Source organism: Camellia sinensis, chromosome 2 (genome assembly GCF_055761805.1).
Source record: "Camellia sinensis isolate YWXY chromosome 2, ASM5576180v1, whole genome shotgun sequence".
Taxonomy (NCBI): domain Eukaryota; kingdom Viridiplantae; phylum Streptophyta; class Magnoliopsida; order Ericales; family Theaceae; genus Camellia; species Camellia sinensis.
In genome coordinates this window covers 166,769,950-166,792,555 of record NC_138962.1, presented here as the reverse complement: position 1 = coordinate 166,792,555, position 22,606 = coordinate 166,769,950, and the positions used below count along the sequence as shown (strand labels likewise).

The 22,606-nt window shown below is 34.5% G+C and overlaps 1 protein-coding gene across 4 annotated transcripts; it reads left to right on the top strand.

The window, feature by feature from the left end:
- The first annotated feature begins 389 nt into the window (after positions 1-389).
- Positions 390-11,288, top strand: LOC114313116 (protein N-terminal asparagine amidohydrolase family protein). 4 transcript variants are annotated; one of them, XM_028259453.2, is made up of 9 exons: positions 390-650; positions 2,893-3,078; positions 8,048-8,112; positions 8,235-8,334; positions 8,443-8,481; positions 8,558-8,749; positions 9,469-9,647; positions 9,867-9,986; positions 10,989-11,288. In XM_028259453.2, exons 1-9 carry the CDS (start codon positions 597-599, stop codon positions 10,999-11,001), a joined length of 948 nt encoding a protein of 315 aa, XP_028115254.2. In that variant the 5' UTR covers positions 390-596; the 3' UTR covers positions 11,002-11,288. The 4 variants fall into 4 exon arrangements, with proteins under 4 accessions (XP_028115254.2, XP_028115253.2, XP_028115255.2 ...); XM_028259452.2 differs by having other exon boundaries at positions 10,985-11,288; XM_028259455.2 differs by lacking the exon at positions 2,893-3,078 and having other exon boundaries at positions 459-650; positions 10,985-11,288.
- The last annotated feature ends 11,318 nt before the right edge of the window (positions 11,289-22,606 follow it).

Genomic DNA, 22,606 nt, shown 5'->3' with positions numbered 1-22,606 from the left:
CTTAAATAATACAAAAAATCAAAAAGTCACTATCCTATTTAAGTCACATCATCTTATTTAAATCACATCACCTCTCAAACACATCACATCAAACCCAACCCAAACCCAATCCATATAAGCCAATAAGTCAAAAAATATACTTTTTTAGAACATCCCAAAGCAACTCTTAATTGAATGGATAAAATATTTTCACAAAAATAATTTTTGTATTATTTGAGAGAAAAGAAATTTTAGAAATTTTAAAATTTATAAGTAGTGGTCCAAAAAAATAGGAGTCCAAGGTACTAATAGCAACACTTTTTTTTATTGTTTTTTATAGTTAATTTGATAATCATGAGGAAAGATGTGGAATGGTTATAATTTAAATTTTAGCCCATTTTAGCCCAAAAATCCATGGCCAAACAGGGCCACACTGTATTTGTTTTTAAAACTCACGGGAGTCGAGTGTAATTTGGCTTTAAGCATATTCTTCCCTCATTTATATACTCCTCCCAAACTTACGCTCGTCTCTCTCTCTCTCTCTCTCTCTCTCTCCTTGTCCTAGTAAATCTCTGTTCTTCGTCTGCAGCTTTCTCTCTCTAAAATCGATCAGAATCATGATATATGTTGGCGGAGTTCCATTTTCTGTTGACTCAGAATCTTCGTCTCAGGTACTCCTCCCCATGTATTCACTCTGTCTCTCTTTTTCATTGTCAAAGCTGATCAGTCCATACCTGAGAATTTGTCACAGTTGATCATTCAATTTCGATAAGTTTTTCTTATGCATAATTTAGTTCACAACCCAAGTCAAAACGCACTTTCTTGGCCTAGAAAATTCCAAATATTTTCTTTTTGGGGGTTAGATTGGTTGATCATACGTTAATACTTATTGATTAGTGTATTCTTTTGTTACAGTATTACGTGCAATTTAGGGTACTTGTACTGGTATGAGACGGTTTTGTCGATTGGGTACGGCTGGGTATGTTTGTAAAAAATATTTATTTTTAATTTGGAGTAATATAAAAATTAGTTAAATAATTTAGTTTGTTATGATTCAACCTGCAATTCACATTTGATGCCAAAAGTAAAGGTATAAATCAAAATTAAATATTATTTTATTAAATAACTTACAAATCATAATTATTTTTAAAATCATGCTAAGCATAATAACAATAAAAAAGTCCAATGAAACTAAATTTACCTCTATACTGAAAGAAAATAATATTTCAATTGAGTTACGGCTTGGATATATATTATATACGGCTTACTAAGAAGAAAATTTTGGGTACTGTTTTATGTACTTGATATGTATGCAGAAGTCCCATACGAAGTATGAAGTACTCATGCTTCACTTTGAACTATATATTTTTTTAATTAGTAATTATTGGGAACTGTTTATTATTATTTTTATTCCTTTGTTCTTCATTATGAAGTTAGTTTTAATCAATTTTAAGGTATTGTTTTAAGTAACCAGCTCGGTTAGGTTTTGTGTGATTGGAAGATTTACTTTTAGGAGACATTTTGAACATCTAAAAGAATTTTAAAGTAAAATGGCATTGTGTCAAAAGGCTAGATCCTTGTGGCTTACGAAAAGGGATAGAATAGAAATAATCAGTTGGGCAAGGTGTGAATTGAGGGCAAAGATGAATCAAAGATCAGGACAGAGGGCAAACTTTTATTAAGGTTTCTTTAAGTAGAGCAGGTGGATGGCATGGATTTTGCCAGTTTATCCTTAGGCAAAGTGTCTGGAGAGACCTTTTTGAGAAGATAAGGTTCTTAGGGCCCTAAAAGACCTCAATGGAGATAAGTCTCAGGCCTGATGATATGCTATGGTACTTTTCACTCCTAAAATTGTTAGGAGGTGGTGAACGAAGTGATGGCTATGATAACTTATTTCTATGAGCATGATGTGTTTGAAAAGAGTTTGAATGCATCTTTTGTAGCTTTGATCCCCAAGAAAGGGGACGAAGGACATTAGAGACTTCAGGACTATTAGCTTATTTTGCAAGACATAATTGTTGGCATAGATTTTGGGTATCCATCTGAAGGGGGATGTTGAATAAGGTGGTGTCGGATTCTCAAATGCTTTGGTGGAGGGTTGACAAATTCTAGTTTTGGTGCTTTTGGCTAATGAATGTGTTCGCTCTAGGTTGAGAACTGGTGAGGCGGGGTTGATTTGCAAGCTAGATGTAGAGAAGACCTATAATCATGTGAATTGAGATTTTCTTCTAATACTTGTTGGGGAGGATAGAGTTTGGTAGTAGACGGCGGCTGGGTATTTTTTTTTTAATTGTATTTCTATTGTTCAGTTTTTAGTTTTGGTGAATGGATGTGCTACTGGCTTTTTCAGATCCTAAGCAGTGGACCTTTTGTCACCCTTGCTTTTCATTCTTCATCATGGAGGAACTGAGTCTAATAATATGTAGGGTGGTTCAAGGGGGGTTCTTGAAGGGTTTTTGTGTGTATTGAGGATGTTAGAAGTAGGAAAGACTTTAGCCTATAAATATATGTATAGTCACAATCATTCAAAGAAGAGTTGATATTATGAGAATCTGAGATTGTGTTGCTGAGCAATTGTCCTAACCTTTGCGAGGGTGAAGCACTTCTTTTTCTCTCTTCTTCTTCTTCTCTTTCTTCTTCTTTGTGCACATACCCTACTTACTACTCTCGGGTTACTAGTCGCAGCCCTCTAAAAGTACACTTTTTAACCCCAAAACCCTATCCTATCATCCCCAAATTAACCCTAATCCCGTCTCCTACCTATTAGCCGTCAACTTAACCATTAAAACCCGAAATCACTCTTTGTTTGGACCTTCAAATAGGCACTGTTTAAAAATCCAGCAAGCTGTCCTACATCACCCCTGTCGTTTTTGTGTTGAATAATTGACAGATGAAAACTTGTTCTATGAGCAGGAAAGTGATATGCTGTTTGCTTTGATGGAGCATCCAATTCTGGTATCTGCCTCAAGTTCACTCAAAGCTATCCCGGAGTGGAAGTTCACAATTTCTGAAGAATCTGGTTCAGAGAGATCAAGACAAAGCAAATGTGTTTATATTTTCCAAGGAGAATATGCAACGGTTGACCCTGCACTTGTTGATGTAGGTTCATACCTTTATTTTTTCATGCAAATGTCATCGAATGCTTTGTCAGTACTTTATTTACGGTAGAGTGTTTTCCAAACCTTTCTTTAGCTTACCTGCCTAGTGCTATCTAACATCTATATTGTAACTTCTATTGGAAATCAGTTCTCCATCTTTCTGAACCGTGATCTATTAATGTCAGTAGGATTAAAGTAATGTCAAGTTAAACAGCATCATAGCCTTGAAGCCAGCTCAAAAAGATTGATAGACTCTGCATATAAACTGCACATGCATTGACACACATGGAAGAAGTTAGTACGAGGTTGGAAGACACTTAACGTAGTATGTCATGCATTTCAGGTTGTACCTTGGCCTCTAGAGCAAGGCAACCCTTGACGGTTCTCCAGTAAGAAGATAGGCCTACCGCATTTTGCAGCCCATAATCCATGCATTCGTGTGTGCCTCCTTGCAGCAGTGGTACTATGTAATACTGACACATTGTTGTATTACAAGGGAAACAATGCTAATCTGTATTAATCCATGATAAACTAAAGGGGCTGAGTAACTATACATAATAAAACCCTAATAACCTAATTTCAAGAATAAGACTAAACTATCCTTAATGAATATATAGAATATTAATAATATAAAATACACATTCACACCACCCCTCAAATAGAGGATGTGAGTGCAGAAAGTATCGAAAGTTTGCCAAGAAGAAAACGAAAACGAAAACGAGCAGCAGTGTGAGTCTTCGTAAAAAACTCGGCCAACTGAAGAGAGGAGGGAACGAAAGGGAGAGTGATAGTGCCAGCTTGAAGATGCTATCTAACAAAGTGGCAATCCATTTCAATATGTTTCGTCCACTCATGAAATACCGAATTATGGGCAATCTGGACAACACTCTAATTGTTACAGTACAACGGAGTCAGAGAAGAAAGAGAAACACCCATATCAGAAAGAAGCCACCAAAACCAAACTATTTCGGAAGTAGCATGAATCATGACACGGTACTCGGCCTTAGCAATGGAGCGAGAAATAATAGATTGTTTTTTACTCTTCCAAGAGATGAAAGAATCTCCTAGGAAAACACAAAGACCAGAAGTGGATTTGCGATAAGAGATGTTACTCGCCCAATTAGCATCATCATAGGGACGAAGAGTCAAGTCTGAAGAGGTAGATAACAGCAGACACTGCAACAAAGTGCCACGAAGGCAGCGAAGAGTACGGAGCAAGGCAACCCAATGTGTGGAATGAGAGACAGAAACAAACTGGCTGAGGATGTGCACAACATAGGAGATGTCTTGTAATGACCCTCATCCTCGTCTTAGCCATGTTCATGTGCATCTGCATGATTTTGTTTTGTTAAGCTTGCATTTGTAGGTTGACTTGTTTTGCCTAAAGTAAGGGTCCCTCTCTTGTTTTATGCTTATGTGATTTGCTTGAGTATTGCTTGTATGCTTTGTTCCTTGCTTGGTGTGTGTAGCCTAGGTCGCACCCTTGAACCTCTTATACCTAGGACCATCTTGGAACTCACTTTGGTTGACCTCGACCTTCACCCTGGCATATTGGCCATGATGTCATCACCTAGGCCGAGGTGTGTATCATCTAGGCCGAGATGTTATCATCTAGGCAACCAACATCCTTGATCCTTGCACCTAGTGATCTTGTTCCTGGACTGGTATGACCTAGACCGAGGTGTGGCACATCTAGGCCGAGTTGTGGCACAGCTAGGTCAAGTGTAATCCTTTCTGGCCGAGATCATCGAAACCTTCTTGCTCGAAGCCGATGCTCTAATCCGAGATCATTACCTTGTTAGAGTGCCCTTGTCACCTTGCTTGTTATACACACTTTGTCATACTCTTGTCTTGTCATTTTGTTATCTTTTTGAGGAGATCCAATCCGGCGTTGTCACGTGTCCCAGCAGAGGGTTAAGTTAGGTACTAGCTGAGAACCCATGTCATTTTGTGTCATACCTTTTGCATTGTAGAGAGAGAAGCTCTAGGAAGAGGAAGAGAAGTTAGAGTGAGAGAGCAAAATCCCAAGCTTGATCTTTAGAGTTTGAACCGTTAGATTCATGTTTTGAGGTTAGATTCTTGATCTACTATTGTCGTTCTTTATGTTGATCTAATCGCATTGCATGATCTAGAATGATTCATAAGCCATGCATTGATTTAAAGTTTGGTTTTAGAAAGAGAAAATGATGTTCTTGTGCTCTTGAAAGAAAACCATGTTTTGATCCGAAAGTTTGTATCAAGATTCATGTTTTTGTGTTTGTTTTCATGAAATCTCCAAGTACGGGTACCCAGGTCTATGTTTTTGAACTCATATCATGAAATCTCAGATTTTGAATAAAGAAGTTACAATTTTAGCATTCATGCTCTTCATGTTCATGTTCTTCATATTCTTCAAGAGGAAACTCAGATTTTCAGACTTCATTTGCCCAAGTGTGGTCGCCGGGACCCACTCTTGCCTAGATCTCACACCTAGGCCTAAGAGACCACACCTCGGCCAAGAGGTGTGGGACCTCGGCCAAGACCTGGTTGGTACCCAGCATGTTTTCCCGAGATGAAAAACAGTGTTTTAACTCCCAGCACATGTTTTACTTCGTCTTGACTTAGTTTTAAAAGAAATGCCGGGATCATTTGCACTCGTGTAAAGCTTATTTTGAGAATGCATTTCATATCCATCTTTGAGTATCTCTTCTTGTCTTCTTGAAATGCATTCAATGGACTTTGCCATGTATTTGTAGGTCTTGGATTCTTGTCTTTAGCCCTACACCCGAAGAGCTATGTGAGTGGTATTTTTAATAAAGTTATGTTACGATGTTTTGATAAAAGCTTTGCTTTGTTTTGTTTTGTTTTGGAAAAGTGTTTGTTCAAGTATGAATGATTATTCCTAGTTCTGTATCAAGTATTATCTTGTTTTGATGATATTCTTGGAAAGTCCTTAGTGCTAGGGGACTATAGTGCAACTAGTACCCTTGTTTGAGATATCTCCCTTGCCACCGACGGCCTTGTGCGGGTGGGTTTGTCTAATCAATTCCGGGTCGATTATTCCCTTGTTTTGTTAGGAATGTCATCCCTTGTATTATATTGATGCTAGTAAGCATCCCTTGAAGCTTTGAAAGACTTGATAGATGAACTTGGTTCATCCCTTGATTTTGTACAGATATGCTATGTATTGTTTTGATAAAGATCTCGAATATCATTCATTCAAACCTTTATTACTAATATCATTCACTAAGTATCCAAGCTCACCCTCTCCTTATATATATGTAGGTGACGAGTAAGAAGGCGGTGATACCTATATGTTATTTTGCAAGTTGTTTTGGATTCATGTTTTGCTAGCATCTTGAAGATTATGTTTCTTAGCTTTGTAATTCATTTCTCTTGTATATGTCGGCTCGAGAAGCCTTTTGATCAAGATGTAACATGTACTTATTTTATTTGTAACCAGGTTGTACACCATGTTAAAATGTATGTCATTTCATTTGACTTATGAACAACTCTTGTGGGCTATTTAGATTTAAATTTATTGCTTCCGCACATGTAAGCCCCATATGTATACTCTGATTGTGTGTGAATTTTTGTAAGTTGGTCTTTGGTAATCTCGAATTACTGACCATCACGGCACTATTCTACTAGGGGCGGAATGGGGTCGTGACATGTCTAGATGAGTAATAGTGAGATAAATAAGACACCCAACCAACTCTCAATAGGTAGTGGGATCATCGAGAGGAACGCCATCAGAAGCAGAAAAATAGCATGCAACTCAATAGGAGTGTCGACAGTTTTGTAATCAATGAGATTGGCACAAGAAAGGATATTACGCGCATATTTAGTCTGAGATAGAAGACGTCCAGTAGGAGAAGTACGACGAACAAAGAGAGCACAATCATGAAAACTAGGGAAAAATCCAAGCTGAAGTGCAACAGAGTGAGACTAAATATCAATGACATAAAATACACATTCACATGTTGAACATCATAATGATCTCAAAAAAAATTTGCCCGGGCAGATGGCTGTGACCCACTTTCACAGGCATTTACTATACGGTGGTTGATCAATTTGTTGTCTTTTTTAGATGGAAAGTATCCATTTAAACGCAATCATAGTCAACATTTCACGGACAACCATTCATGCATTATTGTGTGCATACTCAGATGGATGGTTGTGACTTGCTGTCTTTTGTATTTATGCTTGGCAGTCAGCCAACTTATTTTCTTCTTGTGCAACCCTTATGGGAATTTTGGTTTTGTGGGCTGGCTGTAATGCCTCCATCCTAGGCCGTAATGATATTGTTCACTTTGGGCTAAACCCTCAGTTTTAAAACACATCGTTAGTAAGAAGGAATGCGAACTCACTTATATAACAGTCCCATAACACAAGAACTTTTCATAACCAAGTGATGTGGGATGGGGTACTACCCTAGTTACATCATTCGCTTTTGTCTGTTAAATGGAAGAAGCTAATGCAGCCTTCCTCATATTTTTTTTTTGTGGGGGGGTTATATAGACCCCGCTTACCTCCTTTTAATCACCCTTTACATGCAGCCAGGCCAGTCTTCTTTCTATAGACTGCAAGTAACATCATTACTAAATTTGGTTTGATAATTTAATGTTGCATTACATCATTTCACTATTCCTTCCATTTTTCTTTTTCTTTTTCTTTTTCTCCCCCTCAGTATTCATACTTATATATCTTGAATTGGTTCCCTTGAAACATAGGATCTTTTTTTATCCTTGGAGCACAAATAAACTATCTTGCAGCCAAATGGATTTTGCATTATCAGTTTAGGGTAGCTTAGAGGAAGTCAAACAATTTAATTACCGATTGCAATTTTTTATTTTTATTTTGTTTTGCAATGAATTGTTGTAGATTTCTGTCTTTCAAGTACCCATTCCTCATCAATCCATCTAGTGTTTTACATATTTTCGACTTCCTTGTACTGAACATCTATGGGTTCTTTTGTGTCTCCTGAAAAGTTAGTTGGCACTGATGAAGCAACAACCTGTGTGGGTCTCGCCATTCGGAACCGCACAAGTGGAATGTATGAAAATATATTTCATTAAAGATAATATTTTGTTGAATTTTATGTAATTCAAGTATTTGATTATGAATTTCTATCTTCTTCTTCTTCTTTTTTTTTTTAATCTGGTACCTTGATGGCAGGACCTCTGTTGCCCACATGGATTCTCCAAATATTGTTGATGTTGGCATCACCCAGATGTTAACTTTAGTTGTCAATCAAAATTCTGATGCTGAGTTGGATGTATTCTTCTCTATTTCCTCCAAATTCTGTCGTGTTGATAAATTATTTGTGTTTAATGACTTGGTATTTTTGCATGGTTTGTAACCCCTGCAAGCGTATACATTGCAGGTACACCTAATTGGTGGTTTCGAAGATGCCTCACCTCAAGTCTGCCCCAAGATCCTCTACTTTGTTTTTGATATTCCAGAGATGTAGGTTGAATGTATTGAATTTTTGTATGCAGTGTGCCAGTGATGGTACTAGGGCAGAAAGAAAAGCAAAATTGGAAGGCTATTCCTTTCCTTTGTGTGCAAAGATAGTTGAAACTTTGCAAAAGAGCAGGGGAAAATTTCACCTTCAAACCCTCCATGTTCTTAGGCACAACACCAGATGGGATTCTAGAGGAAATGCATGCCCGATTTTCCATGGTTTTCTGGTCAGTTTCATATTTACGAATTCCTTTTCCAATTAGTTGTTAGAAGGAAATGTAACATTTCAGGAGTCTACTCATCAGTATATCCATTTCATGCTCAAGCTCTTACAGTTTGAGTTCATTGTTCAATGCTGAACACAATGATAAAACAGGACTACATAGATTTTAGATAGTTAATGTATACATATGGTGCATGCTCCTGATCACCATCAAGAACATGGGCCATCACTGTTCTAGTTTGTAGTGGTCCCACTTCAAATTTCTACAATCACTTGTGGTGATGATGACTACCATCATTCCCCGTAAAGGATCATCATGATTGTAGATCTGTTGATATATTTATGTATCTAGCAGAATGAGGTGATTCAAATGTTAATCCAATTTGCGCCCATGTGATATGTATAACCTAATACTACATATAAACTAGTGAGCAGTATGTGGGCTTTTAATAAATGACGACATGTGAGTGTGGAGCTGCTGTTAAAACTAGAATAGCACAGGATCCATTAAGATGCATTGCGACTGTGGTAGTGTAATAAAAAATTGGTTCCTTGATAGATTTTCAGTGCACAATTTACTCATTTAAGGTATATTTATTTCTGTTGGTTGAAACTTCCTTGATTGACCAGTGAGGTAAAATCTTGCCCCATTAAATGTGTGTATAGCGGCTTTTACCTGGGATTTTAAGATACAGGTCCTTGTTTATTTCTCGCTATTTTCAGGTAGAAACTTCTACAGGATCAGTTATCCCTGCTAGCTTTGATAGAATGTCAAGATGTCCAGATGAAATAGTCAGAAGAACCCGAATCACTGCATGTTTTGAGGACTCCCATTGGAATGGCAGGTTACTAGAGACATATGATACTCAGACTGACCGTTTCATCATTGCTCCATGCTCTTGGTAAAAAATTTTGCTCTGCATTTTCTGTTTCTTTGAATCCTTGCATTTTCACCAAAATGGTTCCAAAGTAAAACAACTAATTTTGCTCATGCTGGTTTTTCATGTAGTTTTTAATTTTCCCTTTTATTCTTCTCCTTGAATGATCAAACTGTTCTGGATTTGTCTATTGTTTACCATGCTGATATTGTATAGAAATTTTGCATCTTTTACAACTGACAGGACCAAGCGGCAATTACATTTTGCTTTGACTGTACAAGAACTGCCTGATTCAGAAATCCTCCTTTCACGCTCTACTTCACCCTTTGCCGAGGGCCCAGATTTTGTGGATACTGAAAGAAGGTACACACATTTAACCCAGGGTTAAGCTTTTGTATTATACATTTTCCAATTCCCCATTAATGATGATAGAATAAGAAACTACCAATTTTATGGGCTTGCAAACCTTCAATCAACAATGAATGTAGGGCATGACATGTGAAAAATATATGATTTACATATATGTGGGTAAATAATTATTATATGTAATACATATGAATATTTAAGTCAAAGATAATAATTTTAGAAGTCTAAAAGGAGAAGAATAAATACAAATTTACATTATTTTTGTTTTATCATTGGTTTCCAAGTTGTTTTATTTGATCTTGTAAAGTGTTTGATGTATGTTAAGCGTTGGGAAGTGTCCAATGAGTTTCATGTTTCCTTCTTAGAAGTATCCGTGTTTCTTAGACCTTGACTGCTATTCTTCCACTTTCTGATGTTTGTCATGCTGTTTCGTTTTTTTTTTGGTCAGAATTTATTTAGTTCTAAATTGGCTTAAACATTTTAGGGAGGGGAAGAATACTCCTAGAATAATAAAGCACTGTGAGGCTTTGATTTGAAGTATAGTAAATATAATATTTACATTTGGTATCTCTCTCTCTCTTTCTCTCTCTCCATAAACCAGCAGGAAGTTCAATAATTTTTTACCATGTTAAAGATGAAGCCACTGATTTTCTGATGTAGCTCCCGTTAATGTGGTGTTACCTTACAATGGACTCAGAATCTTTCATGTTTTCATTTGAAGTTGAGCATTGTAACATGAAACCTATAAAGAATAACTTATGCAAGTCTTCAGCAGCATGTGTAGAATGATCTTTTTGTTTGTTAAGCTTTGACTGTTGTACAATGTTAGAAGCTTCAGTGATAGGATGATTCTTTCTTTCTAATATGGTATTACCATCATCAAGTCAGAATGTGTAGCTTTGAGGGTTGTACTTTGAAACCTCTTTGGCATTATTTAATGTGATAGGATGAACAATAAATAATAGAGTATCATCATTAACTGTTTCTTTCATCAGGAAGTGTGATTATTTGATTCGATACCCAGACTGGAGACATACGTTTCCAATGAAGCAACCACGTGTTTTTGTGAGGACTGTTGATGGGATTTGGGTAAGGCAGTGAATCGAATTCTCTCCAGGTTAAAACTCTATATTGTCTGGTATATTTATCCCATTTGAGAAGTAACTCTCCCTCGTGTTGATGGTAATATTGGAGCTATAGGCTCACACTTATTTCTAAGTAACGCTCGCTTGTATTTACATAATTTTGGGCTGAATGCTCACTTCTATCTCACTTTTCGTACAACACTACTTTGATTCACATGTATTAAGCCCTACTCTTTTGCACTGCACTATTGTGTTGGTTTGGGGTGTCTTAAAAAAGTACACTTTTTGCCTTTTTACGAAAAGATGTGCAGAAAAGTAGAGAGGTAATGTGATGATAAAAAGATGGATTATATAGTGTACCCCAAACCAACTAATGTGTAGTTGATTATTCAATGTTTTAACCAAGCATGTTTTGCACTTCTCTCTGAAAATGGAAAATTTACTTATAAATCCAATCGTGAGAAATGGTGATTTTTTTTTAAAAAATTTTTACAAACTAATTAGTTCCATTGATTTTGGAAATGTATATTTAATATATTATTTAAAAATTAGATTTACGATTATACCTTTATTTCTATTATTTTTTATATTATTATTATTATTATTATTATTATTATTATTATTTGGCGCTAGAAAGGTAAGGTACAAAATATATGGGAATCAAATTTGGGACAAATTGTTATATGAGAATTTTTTTATTTGGAAAATATTTAAAAATGATTTGAAATATGAGATTATTCAAACATTTCAAAATGATATGGGATTCTTCAAACATTTCAAAAGTATAAAATTTTTTTGTTCAATGTAACATTCAAACATTATACTCTAAAAAAAAAATTCTAAGTATATTTTTTTCAAATGTAATATTTTAATTTAACACTCTAAAAAAACCTTTTAGTGTAACATATAAAAAAAAATTTTAGTGTATTTTTTTCCAAACATAACGGTTTAGTATAGCACTCAAAAAAGCTCCTTAGTGTAACATTATAATGTAACATACAAAAAAAATGTAGGATTCTTCAAACTATTTTAAAAAGAGGTTAGATTTTTCAAATTATTCTAAAAAGAGTACAAAATTTTTTTAGTAAGTTTTGAGCAAATATATAATTTCTAATGTAACACTCTAAAAAACGGATATGAGATTTTTTAAACCATTTTAAAAATAATGTGGGATTCTTCAAATAATTCCAAAAGGAGTGCAAATGTTCTTAAATAAATTTTGGGCAAATATATAATTTTAAACTGTGAGCGTTACGTTTGAAAAAAATATACTAAATTTTTTTTTAGTGTTTTTGTGTGTGTTACATTAAAGTATGTTACGTTAGAGTGTTACGTTTGATATTACATTGATTGGAGTGTTATGTTTAGGAAAAGTACATTAAGATTTTATTTTTTATTTTTTTATTTTTTATTTCTTTTGGTATTACATTGGAGTGTTACGCTTAGGAAAAGTATATTAAAGAGTTTTTTTTTTAGAGTTACATTGTTACGTTTGAAAAAAGTACACCAAAGATTTTTTTAATGTATTACATTAAAGTGTTAAGTTGTTAGAATGTTATATTAGAGTGCTACGTTTTTATTCGTAATGTGAGATTTGTTCCAAAATGAGAAAAAATCCAAAACTACTATAACGAGGATTGCCCAAATATGTAATTTTACCTTTAGAGAATTTCAATTTTATCCTTAAAAAATTAAATCTAAACAGGTAAGTGAATATCCTTTTGTGTAATTTTCATTTTAATGGGACTTTTGGATTTATAAGAAAAAAGAGAAGACTAAACAGTTCACAAGATTACATTTTGAGATTTATTACCATTTGAAAATATTATATAGATCATTTAATAAAATTTTGAAAATATTTTATATAGAAAGTTCAAGATAAATTTTTAATTGTGTCTAACCCATATGAAATTTGAAAATATTTTAAATGGTAATTTTAACATGAAATTTTATTCATATTTAATTAAAAAACTATTTATTATATCTATATTACTACAGTTATTCAAATTATTAATTTAAATTTATCCCTTTTTTTATTTACAAAAATTGATATATACTGGCTCATCTAAATCATATCTAATCTAAAATTTTAAAATGTTTAGATGAAAAGTTAAAAATTTTTTTAAGCCAATTCTAGTTTGAAGTTTGAATTTTTTTCAATAGAATTTAGTTATCTAAATTTGTAAATTTAATTAAAAAAATGTCCAAAATAGTATTTTAATAATGTTATGGAATATTGAGTGGTTCATTCTGACTCATCTAATTTAAAATTTTGAAAATATTAATTGAGAAAGTCCAAACTAAAATTGTAACCGTGTTTATACCATATCAAATGTAAAATTTTTAAATCTTAAATGGTAAAAAATTATCTATTATATATACATATATCTATTTGTATTATTAATGTAATTCATAGCATAAATTCAAAATATTTAAGACAGATCTAATTTAAAATTTAAAAACTTTTAAATAGAATTTTGATAATGCTATAAAAAAAAAAAGTTTACACACCCTTACACTGGATTTTCACCTATTTTAATAAATAGGCACATTTAAAAAAAAAAAAAAAATCTTATTCCTTGTACTTGTGCTCAAATTCGTGATTTTTAATTTCTTATAACCCAATTAATCTTTTAATTTGCAAAGTTACAAAAATAACACTATTAGTGTATTTTGGGATTCAAACTCACATAAGTCACTGTTCGTGTAAAAAAATACCATAAGTTAGGGAAAATATACTTGGAAAAAATCTTACTTCTGAAAATAGAAGGTTGTGTGAGGCTCAAATAGATAAAAGACCTACTCGTTCTTGTTTTGCCTCAATTAAGAGAGCTTAAAATCTTCATATATTTTTAATGTCAAAAAGAGAGATAAATAGAGGGAAATAAACACCAGAAAATATGCTTTCATAAATTCATGGAATTGAACACATAAAAGTATAAAAACAAGTTTGAAACATGAAATTGAATTACAAAATGGATGCAAACACAATCTAAGTCTCAAAATAATGTATATGAACGCCAAAAATAATTAATTTGACACGGATGTCATGGAACCTAAGAAATTAAAGCTAAATCTATAACAAAGATACTTTTCAACTCTACTCCTAAGTTGAACTAGAACTAAACTAAGAATAAATAATACTAGGCTATGTATTAAGCTGTGTTAAATGTTGGATTGATTGGGATTTGCTCCATCTTTATTTCTTGTATTTATAGTAGTCAAGTCCTCTTGAAAATCTCGTCCGTCTTTTGAAAACCTGTAATAGCCTCCTGAAAATCTCCATAAAATCTTGAAAGTGGGGTGCTGGACAACTTCCTGAGCTGACATATGTCCCAACAGTATGCAAGTGGTTGGTTTGTACCTCAAAGATAGGGTTGACCAGATCCTCCTGAAAACATGAGTCGTTAGATGACAAGTGTCCTTGTTTGGTCAATCCACACCGCCTTTGTAAGAGTTGTTGAGCACATTTAACTCTCATCATTGGTTTGCTTTAGGTAGTGGATATAGAACCTCTTGGATTATTATCACTTGTTCTCCTCGTTTATTATCTAATAACATATATTAATTAAGATATATATATATATATCTATACTATTATATATGTGAGCACATGACTTGGTGTCTAATAGTGTGGTAGCTTCTCCTTCTGCCACGTGGCAAATTTTTCTATCCTAAAATAAAAAAAATGTTATTCAAAGGCATGAGTAAGATTTGAACCCAAGACCTTGGGTTTCATTAAGAACACTCTTACCATTTAGACAATATACATATTATAGCATTAATTTCTTTATTATTTGTTTTTATGCTTATTTATCTGAATTGCACATGCATCGCATGTGCCACACCACTAGTATATATATATATGTATAAGAAAAAAGAGAAATGGGGCCTACATGAATCCCAACTCTCTAGGGATTTGACCACCAATTCACACTATGATCGCATCATATCCATTCTAGAACCCCAAATTTGTTACCATTTGGGGCTTGCTAAAATTACAATTTTTGTGTCACCATCCAATTAGCAGTCATTTTCGATACAAACAGCCACATTGAAGGAAAATGTTGTCGCCTCCCTCAATATCTACACTATATCACCGTCCGTCGTCATCCAATCTCCGATGAACAACATTATTCGATATTGCGGAACTTTCCTTTGATCTTGTCTTCTGTCTTTGCCAAATTTCACATCAATCTTGCCATCTATCTTCACCGAATTCAACATGTGCACAAAACGTAAGTCCTTTCTGAAGCCTATAATGATTTCGCAACATTGGATATAAAATTTCATATTGACTTTTAGTCCTTATCTTTTATGTGTGAAACTCATATTCACTAGTAATTGATGTTTTGATTGTGAATACCAAAATCTATATAGGACTTTTTTTGGTTGGTGTTTCAAAATTTGTGTATGACCATCATATAAATGTGAAAATGATTTTGAATATTCTTATTGTGAATATGAATGATAATGTGAATGTGTGTGTGTGAAGTGTGAATAATCTGAATATTAACATTTACAGTGTGAACATTCATAATGAAAATATTGATAAATATTGGGCAAATGTGAATATTCGCGTTATTGAATTTAGCGGCAATATTATCGTTGCGGAGTTTGATAAATTTATTATATATTCAAAATGAAATATACAATATATATGTATATATAAATATATTGAATGTTTAGATGACAAAATATCTATAAGAATAAAAATGTTCATAAAAGATCTCAAATATGAAAGTTAAGATTTAGTAAATCAAAATTTTAAAATAATAGAATTTATTAGAATATATAAGAATATCTCTTCGACTAATTGAAATACAAGTATGTAAAAAGAGATTTTCTAGAAAATTTATTTAAAAGTATAAATGAAAAATAGTCTATAATGTCATAATCAAATCAAAAGAATGATTAAGGCCTCGTTTGTGAACAAGTTATTTTAATAATTTTTTGGCTAAAGTATGAAGTAAAAAAAACTTATATACTTTGAATGACTTTTTAATTTTTTATGAAAAAATGTGTAAAAAATAAAATAAAAATGAAAATTTTGACTTTTTAATATAAATTATAAATTTTTAATCTTTTTAATGACCTTTTGAATTATAAATTAAAATTATTACTTTCCAAACTAGTTATAAATGATAAATTAGCCAACCTCTCAATATCGGCTGATATTGAGCATCAACATCAAAAAGACCAAACTCACTGCTTAGGTACTTTAACCAGAAAATTTGTACAAATTGCACTCCATGTCCATCAAACTTGTCAGTACAATCATCACTTTAACGGAGCCCCGACTCCCTCGCCACATGTAGCCAGCATTTTTGGACTCGCTACAAGTATGAAATGATAAGGGAAAATAATTGCAGTGATGCGGCTAAAATATATATATATATATATATATGAAAAAGTATTTTATTTTAATTATTAAAATATAATTTTTTTTACTGCACAATTTTGTAATTATTTGTCCAAATGATAAAATATTGGTAAAACATTTCAATGAAATTGGGGCAACAATATATTTTGAGCACAAAATAATAGTTTAGATCATTTTCGAAAAAATATGATAGGTTGAAAAATTGTTCATTTGATAAGAGTTGCGACAATATATAAACAGAAAATTTATACAAAATAACATGGTTTAATATAATATTTTCATGTCAAATATAAGACACATTAAAATAATTTTTATTTATTTATATGCTACTACCATATCATTCTAGTATTACAATGTTTTTGCATTTTCTCTTTGAAAAATATGGCCATTAGAAAAATGTCGGTTTAAAAAAATATGACATTTGAAACAAATATCCATTTGAAAAAATATGATTTTCAAAAGGATATCTAAATAGAGAATATATATATATATATGAAGAGCTTGTTGAAAAATATATTGGAAAATGTGACTAGTTAAAATAAAAAAAATAGCTTTCTAGCTAAAATTTATTTAAAAGTTTAGCTACTTTGATGCAGATGCTCTTAAATGCAGTATGACAGCATCTACCAGGGGTCTTTTAAGGCTTGTTTTGGAAAATTAGTTAAAAGTTGATTTTTTGAAAAAATGTATAAAAAAGTAAAGAGATGATGTGATCCAAAATAGGTTAAAAGTTAAAAAATGACTAGCCCAGTTCCCAAAACAATCCTAAAATAGGCTTGTTAGCTATTATAGCTAGTTTCATACTATTTTACTTATTTCAATGGGCTAACTTGTACAATAGTTATTTTAACAAAATTCTTGCATGCTAGCTACTGTAGAGAGTATTGGGCGACTCTTTATACTAATTTGTGTGGATACATATGTAAAATAAAGACACATAGATAAAAAATTAGTTAAGTAAAATAAGGAATACACTTTTTTTATACTTTAATTAGTGAAAAATGAAGAGGAGCATTTGGTGTTACTCTAAGAAGCTTTAAAATTTATGCCTGGACGAATTGATGTAAGTTTTGAACTTTCCAAGCTGACTTGTTCTAACCAAACTTAGAATTTACTTATACCTAACATTTGTCCCAAGGGAATCTAATCAAGTTCTGATACTCTATTTGATTCACTTGAATTAAATAGAATAAAATGATGAATAATAATTTTGTTTTAATATCTTTTTATTATATTTTTAATCAACTAAATATTTTAATTAAATAATTATTCTATTCCACTATTTTAATGAATCAAACATTGGCTTAGAATTATCCTTTCCTTTTCTTATTTGAAATCCCACTTACTCAACTCAAATCTTCAATTTCTTGAGTTTCCTTAGGCTTTAGAAACCCGTACTTAGTACTTTCCAATTATCTTTGCTACCAATGGTAGTAAACATGGTACATATATATTATATTAGATATTATAATTAGATTTTACTATATTAGGATATTTTTATAATTTTTTTATTGCTCACTCTTACCTAGCCTATATATAGGCATCTTTATTGTATTGTAAGATACACAGTATTGAATATATATGTTGACTTTTTGGCTTTCAAAGGTTATTTTTGTAATTATGAGCGTGCTAGTAAGGATCAATCAGTCCTTACAGAGTTGTAATTGCCAACCAATTATTCAAACGATTGTGTTATGGAAATGAAGTGCAGTGCAAGAACTTAAAGTACAGAAATGCAAAGAACAGGAAATAAAACTGGAATATGTAAAGTAAGACTGGTTTTCTTTAGATTTTTCTCCGTCCCTTTCTCTGAAGTCCTTCCTGCTATTTATACTCTCCGAAGATAACCATCGAACTGTATTTCAAACCGTCGAACTGTTCCTCCGTGATCGCTGATCATGCTACCTTATAAGTAGTTCCACTACGCCTTCACTTGCAGTTAGGCTTCCCTCCTATATTCGAATTTGAATGTGAGCAACCGTTGAAGCCACGTCACCGTACATCTCTTTGTTGATCCGCTGCTACTCAGATCTTATAACAACCAATATTAACTGCCACGTGTATGATCAGGATCGAAGACCTGACTGGTCTCTCCATATTACCCTTACTTTGCCACGCGTCGAATTGTCACTGGCTAGCACAAAATATGTAGCCAACATTACCCCCCGCACTAATATGCCCAAGACTTGGTGATATTAGTGGATCAAGGTCCTTTTTCCCATGTCTTAGAACGTGCATGGGTTTTGCATCTTCCCAGAAATGCAACTGTCACTCACCATCTGTATTAATACTCTCGTTTTGATCCTTTAAGTATTTTCACTGTCTTAGTATTCGATCAGACTGATACAGTTCATGGCCAAATTAATTCTTTCCTCCAGCGATGAAGCACACGAAGAGTCATATGTCGATGCTATTTCTCATCGAAAGCATGCATTTATTACCCACCTTTACCCACCTTTCTATATTCAGGTCATGGATGCCTTTGCAAATTACCGACCTTTGGATTACGAACACATTGCTGTTAATCCTTCGATTCAGAAAGCCACAAACATAGACATAAGAAGTTTTTCCTCTAACCTACCTTTACAGTTCGAACAAATTGCTCTCAAACCTTTGATTCGGAAAATTGCAAATATGGACTTGAGAAACTCTTCTTCGCAAATCTCTGTATGGGATAAAGCTGCAACTTCTTCCTCTTCTGGAGGTTCTGACTGGACAAGCTGGTCAATACCTGAGACCTGTGATTTGAAGGAGCGAATCAACCATCATTTTGTTGAGTTCACTGACGCTTTAGAGTTTCCTTCCTATGCTCGAAGTTCAGTTGTTTATCCCTATGTGCCCATTGATCATCGGCGTAGTCTGGAGGAGAATCTTCTTGTAGCATGGTATACATCCTCCATGCCTACAAAGATAGTGCACGCTGCCCCTCGCCCAGAAGAAGCACAAGGGTATAACCCATCATTCTTAGCCCAGAAGGCGAAGATTTGTTCTTCTGACTGGCTTGATTATATTAATGCCTTTGTTCCTTCTGCTCCCGTGTCATCTCCGAAAATAGAAGCGTCCACACCTTCTTCTTCGTCTCCCGAAATTGAAGTATTCATACCTTCTCCCCCACCAATTCTTTCCTGGACAGAGAAACTGAAGCTTGCCCTATCCATGGAAAATGTCTTCCTACCTTATAAACCTCTACCTTTTCCTACTCCAGCTGAGCGGAAACAAGCTCAACTTCTGCTTGCAACTTTCTCTCATTTGCCTTTTAATGTTCTTGAGGACGAAGTCCCTCTCAAGAACCTTCGATGGGCTTGTGATATTCTGACTAGGGGCCATGTCCTTAATTCCCTTGCTCAGGCAGAACTTCATATGTTTCTGGACCAACTTCCATTGCTCCTTAACTGGCATCGAAATTCTGTGGCTACTACACAATCTTTAGACCAACTTTCGTCTCTTCGAATTCATGCTCAGTATGAGGCAGAGAACTTCATTGAAGAATTCGGTGATTTCAAGAATAAAGATTCCGCGTATTGGGATGACTTAGACATTGACGAATTGGAACAAGGATAAAGAGAGGTGGCTTTCGAAATAAAGGCTGAAGAGCTCTACTATAAAGTGAGAGCACATCAACTTATGCAGCCAATGCTAGAAAATTTGGGAGATAGAATAAGGAAAGAACAAAAGTTTATTGATCATTGTTGGACTAAATTTCATGATCTTGTTATTTATTCCATTCCTTATTTTTATGAGCTCGAGTTCATACCGAGATAGGGTCATCTGATGTGATCGCTTTGGTTTTAATATAAACAAAATTCTTCTTCATTTGTCATTGTTTGACCTTGTCTTTACTTGTGTTTTCACTTGTGTTTTAAAAGTCAACTCAGAGCTTCGAACTTCGAACAATTTCATCCTTTGAACCTGGACTTAATTGTTTTAAATGAAACACTAAATGAGCCAATTGTAAACCTTTCCAATTTGTGGAATAAAGTTGACAGTTTTGACTGATTTTCAATTAGAAACAGTGCTTCGAATCTAGCAATCTTATACTTAAAGTCTGTTTTGACCATAGTCAACATCTAGTCATTGTCATTATTGCTTTTGATGTTTCAAACACCAAATCCCATCCTTAAGGAATCTCAAGTTTTGCCTCGAAGGACATTACCTTTGTTAAAAACCTAAAAACAGGTCTTTAAACTCTTTTAAGTGAAATAAACACTCGAGTATTTTTATATTTTGGGTATGGCAACCTGCTTCGAAGCTGGCTTCTCTATTTCGAAGCCGTTTGACTTAGCTTCGAAACAAAATATCTTACTTCGAAGCTAGCCTCAACAACTGGGCTTTGTTTTTCCCTCTAAAAGCATCAATATTGAAGGAAGCTTTTGTATTCGCACTTCTAATACTTAACAGCTCATGTAATATATTTTCAAATACGAGGGCTTTAAAAACCCTTTTGTTTCGTGTTCTGAAATCACTTGTTCTTCTAATCGCACAAACCCCTCTTACTACCGATCTTCGGCTTCTCTCTACTTCCTTTCCCGGTTTCACTTTCAAGAAAAGCATACTGTCAATGGCTTCTCCTTTAGTATCAGTCGTAGAGCGTACGAGCCCATCTGTGGCCCTAAAGAGAATTATTGATGCAGAATGTGAAAAGTACAAAGCTAGGGAGAAAAGCGCTATTGATGGACGCATCTTTGTCCCTCGTCGCCATGTGCAGCTAGACTACGTGCTCGGGCCTATATTCAAAGAGATCCTTACTGAGCTCCCAGCCCTGTATCCCCGACTGGAAAACCAATGTCTTCTCTATGAAGGTGGTCTTGACTGGAGGAACTGGAGGATAAATCGCCCCCACCAATGCTGGCCCACGGTGAGACCAGAGTGGCAAGAATGGTATGATCGGGTTATTCCTGCTAGGACCCTGGACCTTCAAGAACTCTGCCTTCTCGATGCTCTTAGACTATCTAGGGTAACTATCTCAGAGGACCCTTTCCTTATTCTTGCTGCCTTATGTTTTTGGAATCCTGTCTTTAACTTTTTCCAATTTAGATGTGGGATGATGGCTCCTACTGTTCTTGATATTTGCCATTTACTGGGACTATCTCCCATTGGCACCCCTTTTGGACCGGATTATCCTAATTTAGCAGTCCCTTTCTCTCTCCTCTCCCTTAACTCATCTTATAGTGATTTCGCTAGGGCTGAGAATAAAAGAGAGGGCCCTGTGACTGATAGGGAATTCTTTTCTTTCTTATTGTATTGGCTTTGCAAATTCCTTTTTTGCACTTCCTCTTAGAGAATCATGCCTGAATTTGCCCCTCTTGCCAAAGCCTTTGTTTTACAGAAAAAGGTGGCCTTAGCCCCATATGTTCTAGGGCACGTATATAGAGTCTGCTCCCTTTTCTGTAAGAAACCCTTAGATGCTAATCAAGGGGGGCCATTCTAGATCCTTCAGTTTTGGCTTTTCGCCTATTTTACCGAGTTACAATCCAAATGCCTTAAATTTTCTGAGCCAAACCCTCTTACTCATGGCATAAGGATGGCCAATGCTTCACTTTACCCTTCTACCTTTGCTTTTTACTTCTCTTTCTTTCACCAGCTTCCAGCCTCCCTTCCTACTTACCGTTTTCGTCCCTTTGAACCTTCCATTGGTCCATCTTGGTTGAGGAATTTCCTAAGTGACCAGTCCTGTACTTCACCTATTCACAAGGATATATGGGCTTCCATTCTGATTCCCAGAGAGTTATTTATCGGGACTTTGAACCCGAAGGCCTACAAATGCATTGCTGAACCTTACTGTCCAGCTCAATTTGCTAGACAATTTGGCCTCACACAAGGGGTCCCAATACCTCTCTGTAGCAACACAAATCTCAGCCTTACCAGAAGGGATCTGAAAGTCCGGAAATCCAGGCTAGAAGAGGCAACTTTGAAATTTGTAGATGACTTGGCCAACTTTGAATACACCCCTTTCATTCCTCAAGGTACCGTGTTGAAGAGGTACCAAAACTGGTGGGTGACTAACATGGAGATTTATTTGGCCATTTCACCTTTAAACCTACTAACGGTGTTAGATGTGACCAAGCCCAAAGAAACTGGGGTTGTCACTTCTTCCACTGTTTCAGATATAGCACATGCTGCTCCTGCTGCTTCAATTTCTCCCAGAGTTA

Coding starts and splice junctions, on each gene's coding strand:
- LOC114313116 (XM_028259452.2), top strand. CDS start 597: ATGATATATGTTGGCGGAGTTCCATTTTCTGTTGACTCAGAATCTTCG. Junction 8,113..8,234: donor CGGAACCGCACAAGTGGAAT/GTATGAAAATAT, acceptor CCTTGATGGCAG/GACCTCTGTTGCCCACATGG. Junction 8,750..9,468: donor CGATTTTCCATGGTTTTCTG/GTCAGTTTCATA, acceptor CGCTATTTTCAG/GTAGAAACTTCTACAGGATC.